The 24,323-nt window shown below is 49.1% G+C and overlaps 1 protein-coding gene across 1 annotated transcript; it reads left to right on the forward strand.

Moving 5' to 3' along the window:
* Positions 1 to 5,859: 5,859 nt before the first annotated feature.
* CMPK2 (cytidine/uridine monophosphate kinase 2) lies at positions 5,860 to 18,767 on the forward strand. Its single transcript, XM_042933748.1, has 5 exons — positions 5,860 to 6,519; positions 8,168 to 8,282; positions 9,214 to 9,415; positions 15,502 to 15,735; positions 17,190 to 18,767. The coding sequence occupies exons 1-5, from the start codon at positions 5,860 to 5,862 to the stop codon at positions 17,305 to 17,307; spliced, it is 1,329 nt and encodes a 442-aa protein (XP_042789682.1). The 3' UTR covers positions 17,308 to 18,767.
* The last annotated feature ends 5,556 nt before the right edge of the window (positions 18,768 to 24,323 follow it).

Raw genomic sequence — 24,323 nt, forward strand, 5'->3', positions numbered from 1 at the left:
TCAGCAAAATAGCAAGCCTGTGTGTAATGATCTGATTACACACTAACGGATATAACGCAAGTGCTTGAAATCTTAGCCCAAAGCATTTTAAAACCTCACTGTCGTATGGCTCAATCAGGAAATACTTCCCCCCCCCCCCCCCCCCGGATCACATGTGTTTGAAGAAATGAAAACCAAATCGGTTTACATTTCAAATTGAGTATCAGGTAAGGCACAGAGGGTGACCATGTAGGCTTTTCAAACCAGACCTTTTAAGGTCTGAATCCTAATTCAGCCAAGAGTGTTTCATTTGGGGTAAATTTCTTCACCTGCCTGATCTTGTTAACACATCTGGAAATATGGATGGTAATGTCACACTCACACAGGGCATTTTAGGGATTAAAATGTATGGGGCGCCTGGGTGGCTCAGTCGGTTAAGCGTCCGACTTCGGCTCAGGTCATGATCTCCCGGTCCATGAGTTCAAGCCCCGCGTCGGGCTCTGTGCTGACAGCTCAGAGCCTGGAGCCTGTTTCAGATTCTGTGTCTCCCTCTCTCTCTGACCCTCCCCCGTTCATGCTCTGTCTCTCTTTGTCTCAAAAATAAATAAATGTTAAAAAAAAAAATGTATATTCAGCACCGAGAGTAGTGCTTGCGTGATAAATTAACCATATCTAACACACCATATAGCGTTGTGCCCCAGGCCCCGGCCTACACTTTGCATGCACTTACTTATTTTACAGCTGGAGAAGCTCACGCCACGCAGGGAGTGTTTGAACCGGGATGTAACACCTGGAAACCTGCTCAGTGATAATTATCAGCACGTTAGTTTAGTTTTTCCTAAATCTGTTCTAAGCAGGCCAGTTTCTTTTATGCATTCATTTGTCCCTTCCTTCCTTCCTTCCTTCCTTCCTTCCTTCCTCCCTCCCTCCCTCCAGGCATTCTCTCTTTCCTTCCTTTCTTCTTTGCTTCAACAAGTGTTTATTGAGAGCCTCCTACTTTTCAGAGAAAACCTTGGTAAATGTGAATAAAATACAAATCAGATAAATAAGCCCAAGTTTTTCCAGCAGAGAACTCACAAAAGTTAAGTCCTTATGGTATTCCTTGAACATATGTCCTATTCCTTCCAACCTGTCTTTTCCCACCCATTTAAGAGTAAGGTTCAGGAGCGGTAGACTTTCTTATTCAAAGTCAGGGCCTGCACAAGCCAGGGAGGGATTTCTGCCTCCAACTGCTCAAGATGGGGCTGGGCTGGGGGAAGCACAAGGCAGCCCCGTTTTGGCTCTCTAGTGGGAGTCGGCCATCTCTAAAGGCATCCACATGCAAGTGGAAAACAGTCAAATGTCATCGTCATTTTTCTGTAGCCAGGGACTTTTTTTCCTAAACACCTGAACATCTGTAACATACTCCATGCTCCCTAATGTGTACCGTTTCCTGCAGGGATGTCCCAACAGCGGCTGCAACACATCAGCCGAACGTAGAATCCGTTCAGTTATTTGCAGACATCCTAACATCTCTGTGGTAAGTCTTTTGCTCACGCATGCCATACGTCAGGACTACCCATCAACTACTATGCATCCCATACATCAAAAGGTACACAATTTGTAAATGCACGGCACGATGAATCTCTGGTAGACTGAACACATGTATGTAATGAGCATCTTGATCAAGAAATAGAACTTTGCCAAGAGGCCTCCAAGACCTTCCCTCAGGCCCTGAACCCTACCTCTGCCCCAAAGATAACCCTGTCCTGTTTTCTAGAAACCGTACTCCAGGTTTGCCGCTGTTAAAGTTCATGTGGATGGAATCACGACATGCCCGCTTTCTGTCAGGACTTTCTCACTCAATGCTGTTTGTAGACTTATCCATGTTGCTGTGTTTAGCAGTAGATTGTTCATTTTCCTAGCTAGCATTTATTGATTCTATTGTTTGAATATACCACAATTCATTTAATATTATTAAAAAAATTTTTTTTAATGTTTATTTATTTTTGAGACAGAGAGAGAGCATGAACGGGGGAGGGGCAGAGAGAGAGGGTGACACAGAATCGGAAGCAGGCTCCAGGCCCTGAGCCATCAGCCCAGAGCCCGACGCGGGGCTCGAACTTACAGGCCGCGAGATTGTGACCTGAGCTGAAGTCGGACGCTTAAGCGACTGAGCCACCCAGGCGCCCCTTATTTTGTTATGATGAACGTTTGGAATATTTTGCTATCACACCATGAATATTCTTGTATATGCCTTTTGGTCAACATATACATGTGCGTTTATGTTGGGTATATACCCAGGAATGGACTCATTGCCTCATGTGGTGTATGTGTGCTCCCCTTGAGCACATATCTGCAAAGAGCTTTCCAGAGCGCTTGAACCAGTTTACATTCCCACCAGAATACCGTAAGAGTTCTAGCTGCTCCACATCTTCCTTCTCATTTGGCACTTTCACTGTAAGATTTTTGTTTTGTCTGCTTTAATTTGGCCACCCAGTGGATATGTAATGGTAGCTCTTTTTTAGTTTCCAGTTCTCTGATGACTAGTGATATTAAGCACCTTTATATATGTGTATTAGCCATCTCTTTTGTAAAGTGCCTGTTCACGTCCCTTGCCCACTTTTGTATTGGACTTCCTGCATTCCACCCTCCCCTCCCCCCACAGTGGACTTTCTGTATTTTTAGTACAGATTTTTAGAAATTCATTGTTTATCATGAACTTTCTTGGTTACACACATTGTACATATCTTTAACTCTTTGGCTTTCTTGTTCACTCATTTACTAGTTGAAACTTAATTGATTTAATGAGTACAATTTTATTAATTTGCAGAGCTGTGGTTTTGTGTATCCGTGTGAGTATTTAAGGAAATGAAATGGACTATTAAAGTGCTTCAAAATAAGATATTGTTCCTTGAAATTTTTACTTAGCTGTCTTGTGTGTGGGTATTGGCTAAAAGGATTCATACGACTCAGGAGCAGTTTATACTCCCTGTTAGGGTTTATTCCAGGGAAGGGATGCAGAGTGAAAACAGGAAGAAGATGAAAACTCAGACTGAGTCTGGAGAGGTCTGCACAGGCTTCTGAGCCCTTGGCCTGAGTTGCTCAGGACGGACTTTCCTCTCAAGCAGTGCACTACAGGGACAAGTACAAATTAGTTGGTCAGGGAAGCCTGCTTGAGTCTCAGAGTCTGGGTTTATGTGGAGAGCTAGACGTGTAGGTGCATTCAGCTGTGACTGGCCATGGTCACCAAATCTAAGAAACCCAACGGTGAATGAGGTGCCCATCACCAACCTTGGCGTGTGCAGAACAGTGCTGACAGGCCGATGTGGCATTGCTCCGGTATAGACACAGAATCATCAATGATCCGTAGAAAGAACCTTTTGAAGGGCACGTTTCTAGGGTTTGGCCAGGATCGATCGTGGCTCCGGTCTCCCCTGGAGAGATGCTCTGAGTGAGCTGTGTTGACTCTTTCTTCATGGGATGGCACATAAACTCTATTAGTGAGAAAATCAACTCCGCAATACGATAGAATATTTTTCAGATTGGAAGCTCACAAATGCATCCAAAAGAACTTTATAAAAGAGAAATAGAAGGCTTATGGACTAGAGGGTTTACCTGTTCCTTAATAAAGCAGTTACTTACTAAATGCGTCTACTTTGGGGTCCTTCATTACCTTCTTTCCCAGGGTTTAGATTATAGAATCATCACTCCTTCCCGGATCTATTTTGTCAATTCTTATTTTCCAACTTCACCGTTTATTTTGTGACATTCAGACGTATTGATGTAGAATTGTATGTAATCTTCTCTGTTTTTGGAGGCCTTCACAATCTGTGGCTTTTTCCTTTCTTGGATACCTATCGTGCTGGTTGCATTTTCTTTCTTTTTCTCCATTTGAATAGTCGACCTAGAAGTATATCTACTTCAGCAGGTTTTCCAAAACCAATCTCCTTTCCAAAATAAATATTAGTGTTTTCATTTATTAGTTGTTACTTACTGCATTTATATTTATTAATTCTTCCTTTCTGCTCCCCACCCCGCCCATGAACAGAGTGGCCAGGATAGCTTTAGTTTTCCCATTTAATACTCCAAGTGTTGAAAACTATGACTTAAAAAAATTTTTTTTCTAAATGTTTATTTTTGACAGAGAGAGAGAGAGAGAGAGAGAGACAGAGAGACACAGAGAGAGACAGAGCATGAATGGGGGAGGGGCAGAGAGAGGGAGACACAGACCCCGAAGCAGGCTCCAGGCTCCGGGCTGTCAGCACAGAGCCCGACGTGGGGCTCCAACTCATGGACTGCGAGATCATGACCTGGGCCAAAGTTGGAGGCTTAACTGACTGAGCCACCCAGGCACCCCGAAAAATACGACTTTTTTAAATGAATGAAGCTGTGTTATCCATTCACTGAAAGACTTCACTGAAGGATCTTTCCAGCTCCCAGCTTCTCTGCTCTCCACCCACAAGGGTAGTTTGTTCCATCGAAACATCCACTTAAGTTGGGACCATCAGATTCTCTGTACAGGAATTTGAAACTGGAACTCAAAAATCTGACAGATTTTTTTTTCCCTTTATGAGTGAAAATATTCTATATTCAATTGTCAACAGATATGAACGTTGACTGAGCACGGGGGGTGCAAGGTCTTTAATTTCACTGTCTTCTTGGTGGGGGGAGGTAGGTGAAACGGAGAGGAAAACAAAGAAAGGACAGAGGCAGTGGGGAAGGGGCGCGCAAAAAGGGCCAAGAGAGGCTCATGGGAGGTCGCAATATGGGTGTTTTCTTCTTCTGTCTCCCATGTGCTGATTATACACGTGAAAACACCTCTGCGCGCTAAGTGCCCAAAGTCAGATTGCTCACAGAGAATAAGAGTGATCCTGTTCTCGAAGAGCTGAACTGCCCCTGGTCTATTAAGCCATAGTTCAACCTCAGGTCTAAAAGTTCCTGCTTGTCGACAAGTTGTATTCCCTTCGGGATTACACATGCACCCGCGCTGAATCCAAATTGCTTAAATCGTAAAGTTTATTTGCTCTCCGTTCAGCTAACGTTTTCCACCTTTAGCTCAGTTGTGAATTTTTGACTCTTCCCCATAGGATTTTGGTTTTCAGTCGGCCTGACCATCATCGTCCAAGATATCCTCAGCTAAGCAGTGAGCACACAACGATACGTCCAGACAGGCGTGTGAAAGCTGCCGCACCAGGACAGCGATACCGTCGACGGCGGACTTCTGGCTGATACAGCTGCTCCCACCACCGACTGGGACCCGAATGCGGGCCTTGGGTTTGGCCCGCGCGCACATCGGGAGACACCCGGGTTTGAGAGTCAGCAAAAGGAGAGGGGTAAGTCCCAGAAGAGGGAGAAGCGCTCCCCGTTTGGGCAGTCGGAGCAGCTGCTAGGACTCGGGTGGGAGTGAGGGCCAAAGAGCCGGCCAGCGGGAGGGTTGAGGTTGAGCCAGCGGCCTGTGGGTAAGGGGTCTGCACTGAAGGGCCAGTGAGGGTGGGGAGCAGCGGAGAGTCCCGATCTCTCTCTCCCTCTCTAACGCGCTCGCGCGCACACACACCCCACCCGGGACGTAAACAACAGCGGAGGCATCGGCAGTGCAGGGCCTGGGGCCCCCGCCCCCTCCCCGCCCCCTCCCCGCCCCCAGCGCCGGGCCCCGGGCACCCTCGGGGTGCAAGCCGGGGGAGGGGGGGGCGGAGCGTGCGCGCCACCCGCGGCCGTCCCCTCCCCGCCGCCGCCGTTCCGGGTGCGACCGCGAGAGGGCGGAGGAGGCCGAGGCCGAGGCCGCGGCCGCCCCACCCCTCCCCCACCCCCTCCCCCGCGCCCCGCCCGCCGGTCACTTCGCTTTCGATTCCCCGGTGGCGGGGGCGCCCCGGGCGCGGCGGGGGCGGGACCGGACGGGGCATGGCCTCCGCCCTCGGCCCGCGCGCCCCGCTGCCGCTCGCGCGTCTCCGCGGCGCCCGCGCTCTGGCCATGGCGCCGCCGCGCCGCTTCGCGCTGGAGCTGCCGGGCTGCGGCCTGGCCCACTTCGCCGTCGGCGGGGACGCCCCGGGCGCGCGCCTCGACCCCCGCGTGGCCGCGCTCCTGGGCCCGCCCGGCCGCAGCTACTCGCTGTGCGTGCCCGAGGCGCCGGGCGGCGGCTGCGCGGCCCGGGTGCGGGCGGCCCGGCTGCACCAGCGCCTGCTGCACCAGCTGCGCCGCGACCCCCTGCGGCGGTGCCAGCTGCGCCAGCTGCTGTGCTACGGCCCCGGCGGCGGCGCGGGCGGCGTGCAGCGCGGCTTCCTGCTCCGCGACCCCGGCGACAGCCCCGACACCCGGCGCGCGCTCTTCTCGCTGCTCGGCGACGCCCCGGGGGGCCCGCGCCTGGGCGAGTTCGTGGGCGACGCGCACCAGCAGGTGTGGCAGAGCCTGTGGGAGCTGCGGGACGGGGCGGAGTGGCGGCAGGTGGGCCCCCGCGAGCGCGTCCTGGCCGCCCCGGAGCCCGCCCTGCACCCGGTGGTGCCTGACCTGCCCAGCTCCGGGGTCTTCCCGCACCGGGAGGCCGCCCGCGCCGTTCTGGAGGCGGTAAGAGGCCTGCCCCTTCCTCGCACTCGGGGTGGAACCCCCCCCAGCCCCCCCCAGACAAGGAGGAGTGGGTTCTCGGGTGGGGGTGGGGGGGCCGGTCTATCCAGCCCGGGCGCTGTTGCCGCGGGGAACTGATTGACGTCCCTGGGCAGATGGGGCCGTGAACCTGAGTGCCGGCCTCCGGTTTAGACGTTGCGGCTCTTTTCTGGATCCTCAGCCGCCTGGAACTTTCCCTCCGAGGCGGCAAGTGATGGATGTCCCGAGGCCGCGCTCGAGTTCCTGCCCTGAATGCGCGGGGAAGGCGCTGCGGGAGGAGGAAAGAGGCCGCTGGGTGCCGGGAGGGTCATGCCATCTGGGAAGCCGTCACACTGTTGGGAGGCCGGGGCATGAGTTTTGGGGAGAAAAGGGCCAGGGTTTGGGGTTTGAGAAATGCGTACTGAATCTGTGGCCACCTGCTTACCGGCTGCCCATGCAAGCGGCACAAGCCCCCTGTTTTTCCTGTCTCCTCTGTGAAACACTCCCCTTGAGGTGCTTAGGACAAGGAAACATCTGGGACACAGCAGGTGCTCCGGGAAGGAGCACTGAGAATCTTTTCCCAGGGGCAGCCTGGGCAGGGCCTGGGGTGTCCAGACTCGACTTGCTGAGGCTGCGCAATGGAGTTTATTCAGTGCCTTCTGCAAGCTTTTGGGATAGTGTTAAGGAGTGGTGAAGAGGGCAGGACCAGTCTCCTGGGTTTAAATCCAAACTCCGGCATTTGTTACCTGTGTCACTTTCAGTTTCTTAAACCCTCCTTGCCTCAGTTTCCTTAGTCTGTAGTTGGGAATAATAATGCTGCCACCCTCGCAGGGTTACTGTGAAGGCTGGCCATGTTAATCCTGGAGAAGCATTTAGGAGATTAAGCGTGTACATAAACAAACATGTGGTCCTCGCTATAGAGCGGGAGAGCAGAGGCGAGAACTTTGAATGCCCAGCACCTCCTGTGCTGCTCCCTGGTGACCGCAGTGCAAGGCTGTCTTCTCCCCTCGTAGCGGGGGCAGGAAGGGACCGGCTGCTTCCGGGAGCTACAGTCCTAGCTGGTTTCCCACATCCCACATACTGTGCCAAGCGGGGCCTGTGCCCCCCCCCCCCCCCAGTTGTGGCCTTCCCTCTCCTTCCTCTGGGGTAGCTGGCCTGTAAGGCTGAGGGATCTCAGCCGCTGTCGCCTTTTTGAGACAGAGCTATTCAGTATAAAATGGAGGGACTCAGCCCCTCTCAGGTTCAAAATTGCTTTTCTTTTTACATGTTTATTTTTGAGAGAGAGACAGAGAGAGAGACAGAGAGAGACAGAGCACGATCCGGGGCAGGGCAGAGAGAGGGAGGCACAGAATCCAAAGCAGGCTCCAGGCTCTGAGCTGTCAACACAGAGCCCGATGCAGGGCTCGAACCCATATTCCAGGAGTGGTAAGATCATCACCTGAGCCGAAGTCAGACACTTAACTGACCGAGCCACCCAGGCACCCCAGCCCCTCTCAGGTTCAAAACAGCATGATTTTGGTGTGGTGTGAAACACGACTTATGTCTTATTAGCGTTGGGCAATCTTGTTCTCAGCAATCAGATATTGCAAAAGCCCCGTTGCCTCACTACGGCTGCACACGCATTGTTTTACAGTGTATACCCTTCATTCCTGAGGCCCAAGCAGTGCTCGACCTGGTTGACCAGTTGCCGGAACAAGTCCACAAAGGGAAGTTCCCGGTCATTGCTTTTGAAGGACTGGATGCCACAGGTAATATTACCTTTCAGTTACAGGCAAGGAGAGACATTGATCTCTCGTGGGAATAGACAGGGCTTCACAAGTACAACTTTATACAGAGTTCAGCTCGTAAGCTTCACGGCAGTGTCTGGTGTGTGCCACGCACAGAGCCGGGCAGGCGTGCGATGCAAAGGTGAATAAGGCCTTGAGTGGGAAGCCAGGGGAGGGGTGGAGGGGCTGAGCCTCAGGTGCTCTGGCGACCACGAGAAGGCACTTAAGGCAGCCTCCGCGTGGGGGACGGAGCGTGGTTGGGGTGGCTCCCGTAGGGCTGTTTTCAGTGCAGATCAGAGCAGGTCAGGTGAGGAAGACAGAAGCGGTCCTCCGGGCGGAAGAAACAGCGTGGGCCGAAGAGAAGGGACTTGAGCCAGCCTGGGGGCATTTGGGAAGCACAGGCCATTCCGAGGACCCTTGGGAAGTACTAGGAAGGTGGGGGGCAGAAGCGTTGGAGCTGGCAGAGACCTCAGAGTACAACGGACATACCCACACTTGGCCCAAAACACAAAAGTAGGAGTAGTAAGGCTGTAAAGGCGGCGGGAGAACAGCCAAGGACAAGGTGGAGCCTGGGCCGAAGTCACGTGGTTCAGCGTGAGGCGGGGCTCCCCGGGTGCAGAGAGTGTGAAGGAGCAAGGAGGTTATCCCAGGGCCAGGAGGTCTCTGCCAGAGTTTATCATTGCTTTGTGATATCTTTCAAGTGTTCTGATACCACACTGAGCAAACCCAGGTTCCTGAAGGTCTGCATCTTTTTTTTTAATTTTTTTTTATTTTAAATAATCTTGGTAGGTAATGAGCTACGCTGGTTTACGGGTGGAAAGAGTGTCTTTGCTCTGTCTGAGTTCATCTGAGCAGTTTGGGAGTGATACCGTGGCCATGGTAACGAAGCCCTGTGTTTGTATCTGGCCCGCAGGTAAAACCACTGTGACCCAGTCAGTTTCAGACACACTCGGGGCTGTCCTCTTAAAGTCGCCACCTGCTTGCATCAGCCAGTGGAGGAAAATCTTTGATGATGAGCCAACTATCATTAGGAGAGCTTTTTATTCTTTGGGCAATTATATTGTGGCTTCTGAAATAGCCAAAGAATCTACAAAATCTCCTGTGATTATAGACAGGTAGGTATGAAGATCCTATGAATTTGGCATTTTGTTCCCCAACGTGTAAGTGTGTGTGTGTACCTACGCATGCATGTATTCAACTGTGTATGTTAAGTCAAACCGCGTGATGATAAGAATAGGAAGAATGCCTATGCTTTATTAATCACCTACGTCACAGGCTGGCATCTCGCTAAGAGCATGCATACCATTGTTCGATATCTGGAACAATTATGCATGGTTAGTGGATACTATATGTTATTCCCAATTTACTGATGAGAAACATAGGTCTTCGAAAGGTCGGGGTGCCTAGGGAACTCAGGGGTTGAGAGTCCAACTTCGGCTCAGGCTGTGATCTCACGGCTTGTGAGCTCGAGCCCCACATCAGGCTCTGTGCTGACGGCTCGGAGCCTGGAGCCTGCTTCAGATTCTGTGTCTCCCCCCTCTCTGCCCCTCCCCTGCTCATGCTCTGTCTCTCTCTCTCTCTTTCTCTCAAAAATAAACATTAAAAAAAAAAAAGGTTAAGTGACGTGCCAAGTGACTAAGCTAGAAATGGTGTATGAGGATATTGGCCAAAGGCTGTGCTTTTAGAAATTGATGCTTTCAGTGGTTCATTTGTTCACCGGCTTATTTGTAAAACACTGATTGGGCATCTCCTATGTGCCAAAGATCGCTCTCAATTTAGGGGATTCGGCGGTCCGTGAGCGAGGCGATGCCCTGTTTGCGTGGAGCAGACATACTGTTGCAGGAGAAGTTGATGGTCAAGTGCATAAACAGCTGTGATGCTATCAGAGAGTGATAAATACCCCGAAGAGGGTAAAGCAAAGTGGGTATGGCTGAGGAAGGCCTGTATAAGGGGGTAACATTGATCTGAGCTCTGAACGCCCCAGAAGAGGTGGAAATGAAAACTGTGGAGGAACAGCGTTATGGACAGCAGAGTCAGTAAGAGCAAAGCCTACAGACAGAAAGAAGTTGACATAATCCAGGACTAGAAACAGGCCAGTGTAATGACCACATAGTGGACCGGGGGCTGCTTTCTGGGTGAATGAGCAGAGAGAGAGAGAGAGGCAGAGGATAGAGGAGAAGGGCCCGTAGGCGGAGAGAGTGTGGGTTTTATTCTGAGCGCCGAGGGGAGCCGTTGGAAGGTTTCAGATAATGAAGTGATGTAAACTGATTTGTGTGTTTCCAATTCCATGCGTAAGAAATAGCTCAACATACCACACAAATGGGTGAAAGCAAGTTATCCTAGGCTTTAAATCACCGGGACTTGGTGGTATGGAAATTACAGTCGCGATGAGATCGCAGCTTGCTCTCATCAGGTTGCTGAGAACCAGTTAAAATGCCCTAATGCCCAGAGCTCAGAGCTGGCGCTCACGTGCATGGATTGACGCCCTCCAGGGTGCTGGTGGGGGTGGAGGGCTAGGAGAGCAGTTTGTGGAGACACAGCAGAGTGGAGACCGCTTCACCGCCTGAAGAAACCGAGATGCCTTCAGCTGTGTTCAGATACTGAAAAATGTGAAAAACCAAAGCCCATCAGTAAGAGAAAGGGTGCATAAATGCCAGCGTATTTGTAAAATGGGGCCCCATTCAGCCACATAGACCAGTGCAGTGTATCCCTGTGCAGAAATTACAAAACCGTAATCTGAAAAAATCGAGTTGCAGACGGGCGTTGAGTAGAATACATGCAAATTAAGACAAACTGTAGAGTACGGAGGGATGGAAGGTTATTGAGCAAATTCAGGAGAGGGCTAGGGAAAAAACGCACGGTCGATAAAAAGTACAAAAGGTCATGAGCTGCATTTGTGTTATTGCTTCGCATTACGTGAATGTTTGTTGCCGTTTCTGCAATTTTGCTTATTTTTGGAAAGATAAGCAACCGTATTGAAGTATGACAAGAGTTCAGGAAAAAGTAGGAATCATAACTGTAAATCTCAAGGAATTTCAAGTAGGGAACACACCCAAGTATAGCCTGCACCCGTGTCCGGACTTAACGACCTCACCATCCCCCATAAAGCCACCTCCTTCTCCCACCCGGTCACCGTCCGTTCTCCCCTCCTGCCTCCCTCCCCCCCCCCCCACCCCCCCCACCGTGGTAACTGCTGCCCTGACCTCCATCACCGTAGACTTGTTCCTTCTGTTTTTGAACTGCTTGTCCACGCAGGTGTGCATTACTGCTCTTTGCGTCTGACGGCCTTCATGCCGTGTATGATACTCCCCTTGCTGCTATGAACACGTTTTAACGTTTTTGTTTTATTTTATTACTATTTTTTTTATTTTGAGAGAGGGAGAGAGTGTGTGTGCATGGGGGAGGGGCAGAGAGAGCCAGAGGGGGAGCGAGGATCCCAACCAGGCTCTGCACACTGTCAGTGCAGAGCTCAACACAGGGCTCGAACCCCCGAACTACGAGATCGTGTCCTGAGCCGAGATCAAGAGCCGACCGCCTAACCGACAGAGCCACCCAGATGCCCCTTGCTGTGGACATTTTTTACGTAACTCTGGTGCCTGTATATCTGCAGTTCTGGTGCAGAGATGCCCATGACTGGAGCTGCAGGGGCGTGGGGGTTCACATGTGTTCGACTTCAGCAAATATTCCAGAAAGTTTTTTGAAGTGGTTGAAACAACTCACAGCCACCCCCACCCCCCACCAGCAGTGTTTGAGAATTCCCTTTGACTCGCATCCTGGTCAACACTTAGCATCGCCAGCCTTTTATGCTAGGCTTTCCCCTTGTTCAAGCTGGTTTGCCACATCTGGAAACTTCTACCCCTTTCTTGAAATACCTTCCCCTGTACTTTTCTGTACAGGCTTTTCTGTAGCTCTGCAACACCCCACGGAAAGGTGGTTCTGAGCGTGTGCAGGAAATAAAGCCTGAGGTGGTGGGTTGCCGGGCGAGAGGAAAACAGTGAAAATGAGTTAGAAGCCGGGTACTCTCGTCGGAGCGACCATGCTGGGAGGTAGTTTTAACTTCGGGGATGGCAAGGTGGTTATTTCAAGAGGTTGAGGGTTGGCAAGAAGGGTGAGAAACTGCATTCCTTTGTGGGACTTCTTTGGGGGATGTTTTTGCCCCATTATTAATAAGTGAATCTGCCATATTTGAGATTTTTTTTGTTTTCATGCAGTGTCCTTTTTCAGTGAGAAAGCCTGAACTTCTCCTCATATGGTGCGACTTGATGAGGCACATTGTTTCCTCCGATGTCCCAAGTCCTGAAGCTGCACTGGCTTCTGTGTGTAGGTGGATGCCGATCCCCTCCGCTCCCGGCTTCCTAATCCGTTAAAGGGAGAGAGCCCTCCTCGCTTCCCCGCCTACCGTTAGGACTGGTGATGAATAGCCATTGAGTTGATACAGGGAGAAGTGCTTCGAAATAGCAAATCGCTATGAAGATACAAAGCGTTATTATAGAAGCTGCGTATAACGTGTGGACAAATTGCATCTGATTTGAACCCATGTGGTTTCCCTGAAGGCAGAATGGAAAATACTAACTAGCGGAGAGTCTGAAATTGATGGCCAGAGGGTGTGATTATTTGAAATGAGCCACGGCGTTGTCAGTGAGAGAGCTCTAGCTATAGAAAACCGGGCTTCCATTTTTACCTTGATTTTCCTTCTTTGTGTCTGGGAATCGTCGGCAATTTTGCTCTTTAAAGAGATACTGTATCACCTTGTCAAACGGGAAGAAAAGAGCAGTTATTTGTTGTCTGGGTGGGCTTTGTTCATGTGTAAAGATTTTAATGAAATCCATTTTAGACTATACCCTCATCTAGCTGAAAAAAACGAGGGAGACAGAGTAGTTTTTGATGGTGACTGTGGTTAAGGTTGGCAACTTAATCACCCTCATTACCTTTAAAAGTCTGTTCTTGCTGATGGTTTTTCTACAAAAGGAAGGCTTTTAAAATTAAGATGATATCAGCCTCGGTATTCATAGCTGAGTATTTAATTCAGTGAACACGGAACATGTGCAAAAAAGCAGAATAAATTGTAGTCTGGCTGCCAAGAAACAGAAAACCTGGACCCTTCGTGGATTTATTCGGCTTGGGAGACGAGATGCATCTGAGACAGAAGGTGAAAGCACACGTTTGGAAATGGTGACTCAGGGACGCGGCACAGAGAAATGCTTCCGGGCAGGACTCAAGGAGCTGGCCGATACGGTGGCCGCTTCTGGAGGTGGATGAGGGCTTCGAAGGATGGATGGTGTGAGAATTGCTCACCTCCCAAATTAATTTTTGTTTGTGTCTCCTTTTCAGTACTGTCTGTATTACCATCATTTGAAAATGCAGCTTTAGTTATAAGCAGTGTCCGCTAAACATTAGGGATTTTCTTTTAAAAAAAATTGTTTTTAACGTTTATTCTGAGAGACAGAGACAGAGTGCGAGCAGGGGAGGGGCAGAGAGAGAGGGAGACACACAATCCGAAACAGGCTCCAGGCTCTGAGCTGTCAGCACAGAGCCCGACAAGGGGCTCGAACTCACGAACCGCGAGATATGACCTGAGCCCAAGTCGGACGCTTAACCGACTGAGCCACTCAGGCGCCCAACATTTGGTGTTTTCTTTTTAATTTAATTTTATTTATTTATTTTTTTTGTGTGTGTTTTCTTATAATGACAGTGTGATACACAGATACGGTCTATGTTTGCGGCAACCGTGGAAGAGAAACGGGGTTTTGCATGCTTTTCATTTTCCCGATGAGGAAATTGAGACTACATTGGCTTAAATGAGTTACCTGTGTCCGCAGAGGAAGTAGGTGCAGAAGGTAGATTAACACACAGCTCAGATAACACTGTGAATTCGTTTGGTAGATACCAGTCTGTCCTTTTCAGTGGGAAAAGTAGTTCAAGTCTCCAATGATTAAGAATTTAGGATTTTATTTAAAAAAAAAATTTTTTTTTTTTAACGTTTATTTATTTTTGAGACAGAGAGAGACAGAGCATGAATGGGGGAGGGTCAGAGAGAGGGAGACACAGAATTGAAACAGGCTCTGGGCTCTGAGCTGTCAGCACAGGGGCCCGATGTGGGGCTCGAACTCACGGACTGCGAGATCGTGACCTGAGCCGAAGTCGGCGCTCAACCGACTGAGCCACCCAGGCTCCCCAAGAATTTAGGATTTTAAAACATTAAAGTTAGTAAGTTGAAAATACAGACAAGGATGGGGCCATGGGTCCTTCTCCACACTGGAATGTTTGTAACTGTTTCATAAATATCTGTGATGAGAGTCCTTTGATATTGAATTTGGAGTTTTGTAGCCTCTTAAAATTGGAATACGACATGGGCAGGTCAGGATTATAATAAGCTATGCCAATTAATGAAATGATTCCAATTTAGTCATATGCACACCCAGAGAACATTTATTGTGTACCTACTGTGTGCCACACGCTGGTTTCAGGTTTTGGAAGGCAGGAGTGACTAAACAAGAAATTTTCTAACGGAGGAGCCCGAAGAGGTCATGCCTATAAACAACTTGCTTTTCTTTACCGTGAGAAGTTCTTCCGTAGAGTCGGGCGTGAGGGGCATTGGGGAGCCCAGAGGAGAAAACAGCGAGCTCTCCGTGGGGCTCCGTCTGAGTGGGACTGTGCAGGCAGAGTAGGAGCTTTGCTGACTGAGAGCCTCACTCCCGCTGGAGGAAAGTGTGAAGACAGGCCCGCGTGGAGCCGTGCGCCTGGACACACACCGTAACTGTGTCTTCATGAGGCTGGACGTTTCCGGCAGGCAGTGGAAAGCCATTGGGCGTTTTGGAATAGATGTTCTTTTTTTTTTTTTTTTTTTTTTTTTTAACATTTATTTATTTTTGATAGAGAGAGAGCACAAGTCGGGGAGGGGCAGAGAGAGGAGGAGACACAGAATCTGAAACGGGCTCCAGGCTCTGAGCTGTCAGCACGGAGCCCGACGCAGGGCTCAAACTCACGGACCGCGAGATCATGACCTGAGCCGAAGTCGGACGCTCAACCGACTGAGCCGCCCAGGCGCCCCCAGATTGAGTTTTATTTATTGAACAGATTGCAATGCAGGGGAAACTTGAGCAGAGCCGTGCTGGCTTCAGCCTCTCGCGCGGCAGATTTTCAGGTGCACCTTGACCTCGGCCTCTACAGATGGAGATCTCACTCGTCCTCTCCTTCCCAGGTACTGGCACAGCACGGCCACCTACGCCATTGCCACCGAGGTGACCGGGGGGCTCCAGTACCTGCCCCCGGCCCATCACCCTATATACCAGTGGCCCAGGGACCTGCTCAGACCCGACCTGGTCCTGCTGCTCACAGTGAGCCCCAAGAAGAGGATGCAGAGAATTGAGGGCCGGGGCGTGGAGCGGACCAGAGAGGAAGCTGAACTGGAGGCCGACGGCACGTTTCGTCAAAAGTAGGTGTCCCGATGTGAACGGCAGGGGTTCCTGGCCGTGGCGGAGAGCCAGGATGGGCGCCGGCTTTAGGAATGTGGAGGAAGTGACGTTGTTCTCGTTGTTCGAACCCGAGAGGCAGCGTCCCCCAGGGTAGCTCAGCTCCTTCTGACGGTGCAGTTCCCACACGGCCGCAGCATTGGTGACGCACGGCCACAGGGCATCGGGGCTTCCTTCCAGTCCTGGCTGTGCCAGGAACAGTGTGAACCCGGGGAACGCAATACACATTTCTGGGTCCTGGTTCCCCAGTCCTAATAGAATGGGCACGGAGTGCTGTCCGATGACCTCACTGTGACTTTTCCTTAGAAGGTGCTTCCCGTGTGTCAGGCATCTGGGTCCGGACGCTCTCTGATGCGCACGAGGGCCACGTCAGCCGTATTTTACGGTTTACAAAACTGAGGCTCCAAGGATGAAGCGACTTGTCTGGATTTGCATAGCTACTGTGTAGTAAACCTGGGATTAAAATCAAGATCTTTTTCGATTTTGAAGGCAGCGCTTTTGTTTTCACGAGAAAGCTGTGGGACGGTAGCTGGAGACCCTGGACCAGAGCCTCACTGTCTTAGAGCCGAGGTTGAATCCGTTCCGTAAGACTGGTTTGAAAAGCCAAAACGGAGTAGTTTATACAAATAAACAATCATAGCACCGCTGTCCTAACACAGCCCTGTTCTAAATAGTTAAATAACAACTCGGCTGTGCGCAAAGAAACCGTGTCAGGCAGTTTACTCGTATTAATTCAATTAGGCCTCGTGACACATCACCGGGAAGGCATTATTTCAGCCCTCGTTTTACAGGTGAGAAAACCGAGGCGGAGGGGAAAGCAGTTTGATGAGTTCACTGAGCTAGTGAGTAGTAAACAACACGTGTGACAACCACACGCTGTCACGCTTCCCGAACGCCACCGGCCTCCGTCATTCCTACGCGTCAAGGCTAGCTAACGCCCGAAGGAGCTCTGGAACAACCTGGTGAATTTTTCAGAGACGCGTCTGTGAAGACAGTGTCCGTGCCGAGGGCCTCTGGCTTGTCTGAAATCCCTCAGGGCACAGACTGTGGAGCGATTTCCTGTGTGCCCAATTAGTTCACCTCTTGGAATCTGCTACTTTCTCTGCAGAAATGGGCGTGACACGGTTCCCTTCCTCAGGTCACCCTGAGTATGAAAACAGGAGGATCACGCAGGACGCCGATGCCTGTATAGAAAACAGGTAGCCGTAAAGGCTAGCTACTAAACATTACTCTGAATTTGTTATTTATTAACCAAAACGTGTCACACGTCTCCTGCGGACAAAGCTAGCGGCCGAGGGCAACAGCGAGATAAATCAGATGGGGCCCTGGCTGTGTGCATCCTGGTGGGGAAATGGCATTTGTGTGTTGAGCCTTGTTAAAAAATAAGCCAACTCTTTTCGTTTCTGCCTGTCCCCAGGGTAGAAGTGTCCTATCAGCGGATGGAGAACCCCGCCTGCCACGTGGTCGATGCTAGTCCCTCGAGAGAGAAAGTCCTCCAGACGGTTTTAGGCATAATCCAAAATAATTTTAGCTAATTGTAATTACTCCAAAATGTAATTCTGCATTTTGGCAGATTGGATGTTGTTTGATACATCTAGGCCCACGGTGGGGTACATGGTGTTCCCAGATTTCTGTTGCATAACCATGGCGTGTGCTAGAAAGCCGAAGACCAGACCATTTCGATTTTACCTACACCGTTATACTCCCTTCTGACCAAAGGACGCATCAAGGTTGAGACCGTCAACGTTCCAGCCAGAGATCAGTGATTGCTTTCTTCAAGTGTAACAAACGTTTTCCTGGAACGCGTTTTCAGCTACGTTCCTACCAAGTCCCTCCAAGTTTTGTCTTATCCAGAAAGCATGAGGTATACAGAAGTAACCAGGAAGATCTTCCAAATCGGCGGAAGCCCCTCCGGCCCCTCCCATACCTCCTCCTGGGTCACTGATAAGACCCTGATGTGACATAGTTACCTCCTTCCCTATATGGCCTCACTCCATCATTGGGGGGCTCAGCCCTGATCCTAGAGCTAAATGCTCCTGAAGAAAGGGTCCACGTGTCCTGGCTGTCTGAGGACAACGCCCACAGGGTCGCCTTGTGGGTAGGTGACACTTACAAAGAAGACATCTGATTTGTGTCTCACAACCCCTGAGACGGTCCCCTCGTGGTCAGAGTCAAATATAGAGACTGCCAACCCAGAAGCTCTCAATACAAATATACCAACCCACTTTGGATTATGTTCTGTTTATTTATGTTCCTTTCCTTTCCTCTGAAAACACGGGTTTGGATATAATGAGCGTTTTGGACTAAACTAGATGCATTAAAACTTAGCCAATGCAGCAATATATTTATGTTGATATTTACTGCATGTTTCTGCTCGGTGGAGGGGCTGTGCTTTCCTAATTAAAATCAAAGCCAGGAAGCTAAAGGCAGAGCTTGTTGTGTATTTTCATTACACAGATTTAATTTATCTTGCTAAGTAAGCACAGTGGATCCTGGAATGGGGTTTCTTAGCAAATTATCTCGCACTTGAATGTCTTATGATTACATATGAAATCAGCTTTGAGATCTGTTTGCTTAGGAAAAAGAAATGGCAGAGGAAAGAGGAAATTTAATAGCTATGTGGCCTTGGGTGAGTCGCTGAACATCAGTAGCCCATGTAACTTGATCTGAAAAGTGATAATCATCCTTTATTTGTATTAAGGAGTTGGCTGAACCAGGTGATTACCTAAAATCCCTCTGGTTCTAAGATAGATGAAGCTTGCAACTTGTTTTGGGGGGAATGTCTTCTTGCCAAGACATGTAAGTCTTAGACAAGCCCTTATCCGGTTATGTGGGGACTTGAATTATAATAAATTTCATATTAATAACTGTATCATACTGTCTTTCAAAAGAATTCCAGGTAATTTTTATATAATATATTTGCATATATAACTATGTGATTGGTTTCTGTTGAAAATATTTTTTAAAGCTAATAAATAGCATTAGGTTTCTGTAAGACGTGATATCTGTGTCCTTGGTAGTATTTAGTCTGAACATTTTGAAAAGCTTGTGTTGGCAGTCTAGAAAAACAAACATTTAATGCCTGCCTTCTGTACCTCGCAAATGAGTAAAGTTGTTGGGATTGTCCAGTTTATGGTGGTGTCCCCCATATATGTTGGTTTTTCTGAGGCGTCCCTCCAGTGTGGCTTCCTGGAATTTTTGGTCAGCAAAGTGGGGAGGTGTGAACTCGTGGGCCAAGTGGGATCTCTGGTCAAAGTGATTTCAGAGGAAGGGGGGTGTGTTCACTTTCTTGTAAACACTGTTTCAGGAAAGTAGAATCTTTTCTTCATTGCAGATATTAAGAAGAAGAAATCGTTCTTTGTACACTTGGGTTCTTTCATGCACCGATAGGTGTGTGATTTATGAGCATGAGACAAGACGGCATCTCCTACCCAGAAACTCGATGACAAGGAATCATTCGCTTGGCTCGATTTCGTGACAAGTTGGGTTTCGCTTCTGGTCTTGTGATAGACCTTTGGTTGTCCCAAGTATTTATTCTCCCTTTCTTCCCCAGTAATAGAATTTTTGACTTGACACATGGCTGCCAAGAATTATGAGTACATTCCCAAGGCTTCCTTGCAGCTAGAGTGGCCAACTGGGCACGTATAGGTCTTCCAGGAACCTGTGAGCAGAGGGGCGTATGGAGCGTCGCTTCCTCTGCTGACCCTTCACGCTGTCTGGTACTCGGCGGTGACAGTGAGCCTTCCTGGGACCGAGGGACAAGGGTGACACTGTGGAGGTACAGAGGCAACAACAGGAGGCTTGAACGGAGGCTGCCTTCATTCCTGAAAACAGATGTGGACGAGGGATGAATGCGTAAAGGGCATAAAGGGCATCTACTTAGGGAAGGGCCGTCAGGCAGACCCAGGGCACTATGGTACCTCATATTCCTCCCCGTCCACAGCCTGCCTCTCTCAGTGGCACGTCCTGAACTCTTTTTTGTTTTCCAGAGTGTTTTGTTTTTATTTTTATTTTTTTTGCTGCCCCCTCTCTCTGTGACCTCTCTGTCTTCTAGGAGCAATGTGTAGCATATTTTTCTTTTAAAGATTTTATTTTTCTTGGGGCACCTGGGTGGCTCAGTCGGTTGAACAACCCACTTCGGCTCAGGTCATGATCTCACGGTTCGTGGGTTCGAGCCCTGCATTGGGCTCTGTGCTGACAGCTCGGAGCCTGGAGCCTGCTTTGGATTCTGTGTCTCCCTCTCTCTCTGCCCCTCCCCTGCTCATGCTCTGTCTCTCTCTGTGTCAAAAGTAAATAAACATTAAAAAAAAAAAAAGGTTTTAAAAAAAAAAAAGATTTTATTTTTCTTAAGCAATCTCTGCACCCAACATGGGACTCGAACCCACGGCCCTGACCTCAAGAGCTGCGTGCTCTACTGACAGAGCCAGCCAGGGGCCCGAACTGTGTAGCATCTTCAAAGTGCTTAGGCCCTGGGATCTTCTTGCAATGTGTACCAAGGAAATAGTCGGTGAGGCACATACAAATGTTATATCGTCTCCGCATAACACACTTCAAGCAATTGGGGCATACGTATGTATTTGCATAATGTATGTTTATGTATAATATGTATCTGTTAAATACATCAGGGTAGATCCTTTATTATGAAGATATTTATTTATTTATTTATGAGAGAGCACGTGCCCCTGTGTGCGTGAGTGAGGAAGAGCAGAGAGAGGGAGAGAGAGAATCCCAAGCAGCCTCCGTGCCGTCTCGAACCCACGGAAGCCCAAGAACCATGAGATCGTGACCTGAGCCGAAATCGAGAGTCGGCTGCTTAACCGGCCGAGCCACCCAGGTGCCCCGAGGGTGAATCCTTTCAAGGGACTCCTAAGCAGAGTACAGGACACCTAAGAAGCTGTAAAGCATCAAAAATACTTTTCTCTCAGTGAGAGCCAGTGATTTCAATTTCAGCCGAAAGCAAAGATACAGCTGAAATTATTTTACAGCATTTCACTAGGTTGGCAGGTCCAGGATGGGAGCTCTGTGTACGCGAGAGCAACAGTATGATTGCAGGTGTGCTGGGAGACGGGTGTTTCTGGCCTTAGGCTTTCTTCGTATGCAGGCTGTTGTTTTTCTTTGAACCTGGGAGCCAGGCCGTAAGCTATGTTTCACGTTGGCAAATACGTCCACTAGCAAGTTCGTTTGAACCTTAGGCTTCTGTAAAGGTAGCTGTGTTCATATGCTTGGATATATTTCTCGTGGGAGCAGGGAGAGGAGAAATGAATGCTGTCTTTTTTCCCCCAGAAGGTTTTACTTTCTTCCTCACTTTATTAATGTTTAATTTTTTAAATCTTTATTTATTTTTGAGAGACAGAGACAGAGCACAAGTAGGAGAGGGGCAGAGAGGGAGACACACAGAATTCCAAGCAGGCTCCAGGCTCCGAGCTGCCAGCACAGAGCCCGACGCGGGGCTCGAACCCACGGGCCATGGGATCATGACCCGAGCTGAAGGAGGACGCTTAGCCGACTGAGCCACCCAGGCGCCCCGTTTTTTCCTCACTTTAAAAGCTTCATGAAATCCATTCAGCCTGTTGGCACAATTTGCAACTAGGAGAAGATGTTTTCTCTTTGCATTTGGCCTTTCTCATGAGCACCGTAACTGGTTAATGGAGGAAACAGGTTTATTCCTATCAGATTTAAACTTGATGTGATCTTTTAACAGGCCCTCTAGGTAATGCACACTCTTGGAGAGAAGATGCCCAGTGGCTCAGATTCCCCCATCTTCCAAGCCTCAAGCTGGCCTTTCTCCGAGATGGCATCTGGGCGGCTGGAGCCTAGAATGTCATTTAGGCCACCTTGAAGATGAGGGGAAAGGGGTCTGTCGTCAGCGTGCCCTCTCTCTAACTGGGTGTGGATTGCTCTGATGGCACAGGCAACTGAAATGTGTTTCCTTCAGCCCTCTATGATGAACTTGGCCTCAGTGGGGGGTCTCACCAGTGTTTGGGTCTCCTGAGTCTGTCTTCCATGCAGCCCCAGCCATAGTTGGCTTCATGGCCACTTTCAGTTCTGCAGCCCTTGGATCCTCCTCTCTGGGGGCTCACAGACTCTCAGGGCATGTGCAAATGTCAAGGAACTGAGAACAGTCGAGAAAGTAGATGTGGGGGCGCCTGGGTGGCTCAGTTGGTTGAACATCAGACTCTTGATTTTGCTCAGGTCACGATCTCCTCGTCGTGAGACCGAGCCCCAATCCACACCCAGGGTGGAGCCTACTTGGGATTCTCTCCCACTCTGTCTCTGCCCCTCCCCCGCTAGTGTGCACATGCCTTCTCTCTCTCAAAAATAAATAAACTTAAAGAAAGGAGATGTCAAGGCTTCCTTTGCTCAGTCATTCTGCGCAGCCTGGTTTATTTTGACAAGACTTTATTTTGGGTTGGTTCAGAGAGGTTCGAGGTCGCGACTGGAGAGACTGGTGCTCTTGATGTCCCCTGGGGGTAGTTCGGCGGCAAAGCCTGGAGCAGGAAGTTGGGGGGCATGGGCCTCAACATGTCCAACCTTATTTTTTCCTCTCTGGAGCAAGCAGGATCTTCCGCTTGCCTACTGGATTCTAAGTTTCGCCATCACATAATTCGGTGTGTGTTTTGCTGGGTTCTCGCTGGGTCCTTTCAGTCTGGAAACTCACGTCCTTGAGTTTTGGGAAATTTTCTCTTGGATTGTTTCCTTGATGAATTCTCCTCACTCTTTTCTCTTTATTTTTTTTCAAACATAGCTTACTATTTAGATGTTGGAAATCTGCTATGAGGTTTTTAAATTCTAAAAGCTTTCTCTTTCTCCCTCCCTTCCTTTATCCCTCCCTTGCCCTCTTCCTTTCTTCCTTTTCATATCTAAATATTCTTGTCTTAAAAAATAATGTCTTTTCTTTTTTCTTGGATGCTAGGTCTTTATTTCTCTTTTTGAGATGATCAACTGTGCCTTGTTTTAAAGTTCTTTTTATAGGGGCGCCTGGGTGGCTCAGTCTTGTTGAGCGTCCGACTCTTCATCTTGGCTCAGGTCACGATCCACGGTTCGTGAGTTCGAGCTCCACCATCGGGCTCTGTGCCGACAGTGTGGAGCCTGCTTGGGATTCTCTGTTTCCCTCTCTCTCTGCCTCTCTCTCTCTCTCTCTCTCTCTCAAATAAATAAATAGACTTAAAAAAAAATGAAGCTCTTTTTAGAAAGTCACCATTTCTTCTAAGGTGGAATTCTATTTATTTGCACCTTCCCGGTAGGATGCTTTCCTCAGGTTCTGGTAACCCTGGGAGCGGCTCACGACTGATGCGTAAGACCGAAAACTTCGTGTGTAGCTTTTGATCTCATGGAGTGAAGCTCTCACCTTCTGGATTCTTGCCGTAGACACCGAGTGACCGCCGGCTCTATTTTCCCTGTCCCCCGTTCCTCTTTAAAGTGCAGATATCGTAACAACTCTTCCTTGTGGAAAATCTCTCTCCCAGGGCCAGGCAGGGCTGATGTTGGAGTGGTTAGCACCATGAATTCAGCCAGGACAGCATTGTTTGATTTTACTTAAATACAAACAAACTTTTCAGCCCCGTGATCTTTAGACAACTGAAGGGTGGAGCCTTCGGAGTCACAGCCTGTCCACCTGTGTCAGAGTCTCTCCGCCCCCCACCCAGTCTTCTTCTCCAGTAGAGTAAGGGGCTCCTACCAGGAGCTCACAGTGCATGTACAGAGACAGAAACACACACACACCATCCACATCACCGCCATACTTTCTGTGGCTGGTGTAGACGGTTAAGACAAACCAGGGTATGGTTTACGTTGGCCGGGGCGTGGCAAGAGTGGCTTCAGAGATGGAAGCAAGAACCTCATACAGAATAGGTGTAAATACATGTTACGCTGGATTGACATGGACATTTCTTGCCCAACCTGGTGCCGTGCTGTTCAGCGCCGTGTCGCTTGCCCTATTCGGTAAAGCGCTTTGACGCACTCATTTTCCTAAGTGAACTGAGGTTAGGATTCTTGTGGACGTGTACTAAGATACGCAATATCTAATTTGGACCAGGGTGTTTCGTTTGAAGACTGTGCATTGGTCTAAATCTACTTTGCAAGTTTTTATTGTTAATCTTGATTTTTTTTTAAACAAAGTAACATATATAAGACATTTGGGCAGAAAACTTGCAAGAAATTGCATTTGGTTGGATGCCTGCTTAGGACTTAAGTCACACTAGCTGTTTTCTATTTTGTCCGACGAAGACTTGAAAAATCAATTCCGTACAGAGCAAATACATTGCATTTCCACTAGAGGGAGGAAAAGAGCCAATTTTAAATATTTCCAAGGGAGCCGTGTCCCTCCTCGGTCCTGTGCCGAGATAATCACTTCCCTCATTACACACAAACTGTGCTTGGAAAAACAACAGTGGTTTCTTTCATTTTTATTTAAATGTCTGCTCTAATGGGAGAACAAAGGACAAAACATGGAACATTTCTAGGTCAAAGTAGCACGTCTTTAAAAGTGGCTAATTTCTTGCTTCAAGAATTCTAAATACAGCCCCGGGGTCAGAAAAATATTCAAAGAAAG

This window comes from Panthera leo, chromosome A3 (assembly GCF_018350215.1).
Source record: "Panthera leo isolate Ple1 chromosome A3, P.leo_Ple1_pat1.1, whole genome shotgun sequence".
Classification (NCBI taxonomy): domain Eukaryota; kingdom Metazoa; phylum Chordata; class Mammalia; order Carnivora; family Felidae; genus Panthera; species Panthera leo.

Coding starts and splice junctions, on each gene's coding strand:
- CMPK2 (XM_042933748.1), top strand. CDS start 5,860: ATGGCCTCCGCCCTCGGCCCGCGCGCCCCGCTGCCGCTCGCGCGTCTC. Junction 8,283..9,213: donor TGAAGGACTGGATGCCACAG/GTAATATTACCT, acceptor TCTGGCCCGCAG/GTAAAACCACTGTGACCCAG. Junction 15,736..17,189: donor GACGGCACGTTTCGTCAAAA/GTAGGTGTCCCG, acceptor GCCTGTCCCCAG/GGTAGAAGTGTCCTATCAGC.